Source organism: Sinocyclocheilus rhinocerous, unplaced genomic scaffold (genome assembly GCF_001515625.1).
Source record: "Sinocyclocheilus rhinocerous isolate Xijiao unplaced genomic scaffold, SAMN03320098_v1.1 scaffold336, whole genome shotgun sequence".
NCBI classification, from domain to species: domain Eukaryota; kingdom Metazoa; phylum Chordata; class Actinopteri; order Cypriniformes; family Cyprinidae; genus Sinocyclocheilus; species Sinocyclocheilus rhinocerous.
The window spans coordinates 15,502-19,360 of record NW_015660498.1 but is presented as its reverse complement, the minus strand read 5'-3'; the positions used below and the strand labels follow the sequence as shown (position 1 = coordinate 19,360).

At 40.1% G+C, this 3,859-nt stretch overlaps 1 protein-coding gene across 1 annotated transcript in view; it reads left to right on the top strand.

Moving 5' to 3' along the window:
• The first annotated feature begins 657 nt into the window (after positions 1–657).
• LOC107725056 (protein phosphatase 1 regulatory subunit 37-like) overlaps positions 658–3,859 on the top strand; it is a 3,704-nt gene continuing 502 nt past the window's right edge. Inside the window, exon 1 of the mRNA XM_016534198.1 lies at positions 658–2,282. Coding sequence (XP_016389684.1) covers positions 1,619–2,282 — 664 coding nt within the window. The 5' untranslated portion in view covers positions 658–1,618. The remainder of the gene's footprint in view (positions 2,283–3,859) is intronic.

Below are 3,859 nucleotides of genomic sequence, written 5' to 3'. Positions count from 1 at the left end.
ATCCTCCATTTCAGATGCAGAAGGGATTGTTAACACCAGAAAATTATTTTAATGCCAAACCTAGTCCCTCCCCAACCCTAACCCCCAAAAGTTTAATATAGGACTATTATTCAACGTTATTTATAAAATATGAAATAGGTGGTTTGCAAAGTGTCCATTTTTCTAAATGTATGCAATTTACCTAATAGATTAAATCAAACTTTATTTATTTATTTATTTATTTTTTCTTTTATTTTTCTTTCTTTCTTTAGTTATTTTTTATTTTTTTGTATTGAACATATAGGCCTATATAAAGGTAAATACACACATTTACAGACCAAAACAGATAACAACAAGATATATAATACAAAAAATATACAAAGAACCAGAAAAAAAGCCAGGGGTAAAATAAATGACTAAATAAATCTGCAATATATATTTCTCTATAACACGCATCCAACGTGCCAGCTGTTTGGCAAAGTTCAAATGTCAACTGATTCGTTTAAATGTTTTTAGAGTGATTTACTGTAACTGCCAATCTAGATAAATTGCAAACGCAAGAGCTTCGAACGAAAATCTGCCACAGAAACATAACACACAAGCAACTTTGTGATTTTATTGCGTACACTTCCTCATAAACAAGCGCTCGAGTTGAAACGCCGAAAGTGCGGCCGCTGAAATCTCCGTCGCGTTTCCATCCCGGGGCGATGACGTAGCTGCGAACAGTCAACAGACGCGCGGTCGGTCCGGACCGGAGCTACACCGGGGTCAAGATTTTTCTCTTTTTCCCGCTGCCTGTGCGTTTTGGCGATCTGTTTAACGTCGTTCACACTAGGCGGCCGGAATAGAGTGTTTACACGCAGCAGACGAGGCCGTTTGTGGCGGTTTTTGTGCCTGGGAGAGCGCTCCGGAGTGTGACGCCTGTTTTTATTTGTGTTCACTGCGACACGGAAAGTGACAGAGCAGGATTCCTCGTCTTGACAGCTTAAAAACACTTCTGGAGCCTTAAACATGCTGTTGCACTTTACTTCATTGGCTTAAAGAGTCAGTTTTAGTACTTTAGTCGTCTTGCTGTAGGAGAGCAGGCCGGTGGAGAAAGCTTCATCAACATCATCATCATCATAATCTTCATCATCCCACGCCTGGTGTTTATAGTCTAATGTTTCAGATTTAAATACATCTGTCAGTGCTTAACTTATTCTTGAACACGATGAGAGGAAAGCAACATTATTAATGGTGGACAGGGACCTTAAGAACACAGTGTTGTCTACATGATGTGAGATACTCTCTTTTAATGCGGATTAAACTGATTCAGATTGACTTTGAAAGATGTTGTAGGTGTTTACAACTTTGTTAGGATTGCTAAAGAAAGTAATCAAGACATAGGATAGAGTTAAACGCCTTGTGCAACCCTTTAAATCAATACTAGCGACCGTATGAATTAAGTGAGGTGCATAAATAAGAGAAAGATAAGGACCACTGTTTACAGTTATGATGTGAGCTTTTAGTATGCGATGCACTTATTAAAGAAATATTGAACTGGGTTTGAGAGGATTGAACTGTTTTGTAGGTGATTGAGGGAACTTCTGTTGGTTTTGACAGACAGCAGCGTGAGCTCCAGCTCCCTGGAAATGAGAAAATGAATTGCGAGGAACAAGCTGTAGATTTGTGCAATGCTATAGATTTGTGCAATGTGCCTGACAACACTATATCACACCCCGTGGACGAGATCCTTCCCCGTGACGGCCTCCTGCTGATGGATGGAGACCAGGGCCAACGGGACGCTACCGTCCTGACCAGGTTAAAAGACGTCCATCCCAAGGATGATGATTCCACTGAGCTCAAAGCACCGCATAGTAAAAACAACGGATCTGTTGCGGTGTCAGCCGACCCTGTTAACGGTTCTGACGGTGATTTGCAACAGACTACAAGCAAGTTTGAGGAACCACCAGTGAGCAGATGCTCGGTTGGAGATGGCGGTGGTGATGATGGTGAGATGGATATCGGTGTGGATTTAAGTCTGGATGAAAATGGCGTTTTGGAGTTTGAGCCAACAGCCCAGACTCAAAATGAGGAAAGTGCCTCTCATTGTGAAAACTCCTTAACATCAGAAACTGTCATAGAACTGCATTCACAGCAACCTCTGGAAGAACGTCGTGAGGATGTGTCCTCAGAAACCACATCAGCGGCTACAACACCAGGCAATGGAGCTGGGATTAAGCACGGGTCCAAAAGGGTGACCTTTCCATCAGACGAAGACATCGTCTCGGGTGCGGTTGAGCCAAAGGACCCTTGGAGACACGGTGAGACCTTTACAGTTCTTGCATCACTTTTGAACCCTCAAATATTGAGTTACATCCCAAACTCAGAGCTCATCTCCTGCGGTTTGCATTGTTGCTCCGCTCTAAAAGCTTTGCGTAATTGTGCTCAACCATTCGGTCCCTGCTGAGTAGGGTACTGATATGGCAAAATATCATATCACGAGATTTTATCATCTTGGTTTTACTATTTTGCAAGTTGTCTGAGCAGTGCAGGCAAACTAATTTCCCTATTTTAGGGAAACTATCCCTTTAATTACAAGCGGCAGCATGTTTAGTACTATAAGTCTGCTGTCACTTTAAGACCTGCACGCATCTAATATACCCAAAGGACCCTTGGAGACACGGTGAGACCTTTACAGTTCTTGCATCACTTTTGAACCCTCAAATATTGAGTTACATCCCAAACTCAGAGCTCATCTCCTGCGGTTTGCATTGTTGCTCCGCTCTAAAAGCTTTGCGTAATTGTGCTCAACCATTCGGTCCCTGCTGAGTAGGGTACTGATATGGCAAAATATCATATCACGAGATTTTATCATCTTGGTTTTACTATTTTGCAAGTTGTCTGAGCAGTGCAGGCAAACTAATTTCCCTATTTTAGAAACAAAGCCTTATAAGTTGACAAAATATAAAATACAAAAGAATGGCAGGTATTTAGGCCAAGGTGGGCGAAGATAAAAATCTTTGTTCTTATTTTTTTAACAAAGATAAAATAATGACAAAGACACATAATATACAAATAAAACAGACATTGCTTTATTTTTCAGGTACAGTAGGTGTATTTAGCAGTAGCATTCAAGAAATTAAATGAACAAATATAAAAATAAAACACTATACTTCACTGTATAAATTATACATTGATTCTTATTACAGTAACTGTATTAAAGTACTAATTTCTCTTTGTGTTTTGTTGTTTTATTAACATTAAAGAGATGGTTCACCCAAAAAAGAAATGAATACAGGTTTGGGACAACATGAGAATGAGTAAATAATAAAAATTTTTGGGTGAACTATCCCTTTAATTACAAGCGGCAGCATGATTAGTACTATTAGTCTGCTGTCACTTTAAGCCTGCACGCATCTAATATACAGGCACGCATACGTTTTTCTCTCAACGGTGTACGTTCACTTTAGACATAACCAACTGTGTTTATATGTAAATCTTGTGTGTTTTTGACAGTATTAGTGCAATCAGACACAAAAGATAACTTAGTCCAGTAATCAGGCGCTTTTTTAGTGTGCGCGCTTCAGCTGTTCGCGCTCAGAAAAAGCGCATGTCAGAACCGCACGTGAATGCTTGCTAACTAGCACGCTATTAGGAAAGGCGATTTGAAAAGATTCATAAAAAAACCTTATACTCACTTCTTCTGTAGGTGAAGCTGGATCACGATTCACGAATGATTCGCGCGAATATAGACGCATTTAGGTAGATCGTATTACGAATGTAATCCACTGCGTCTTCAGTGGCTCAGATGTCGGGAGTAAATGACGACTGCTATGTTCATTATTAAATCCAACAACAGAACACCTCAATCGCTTAGGAGTCATTCTTGTCTACATTT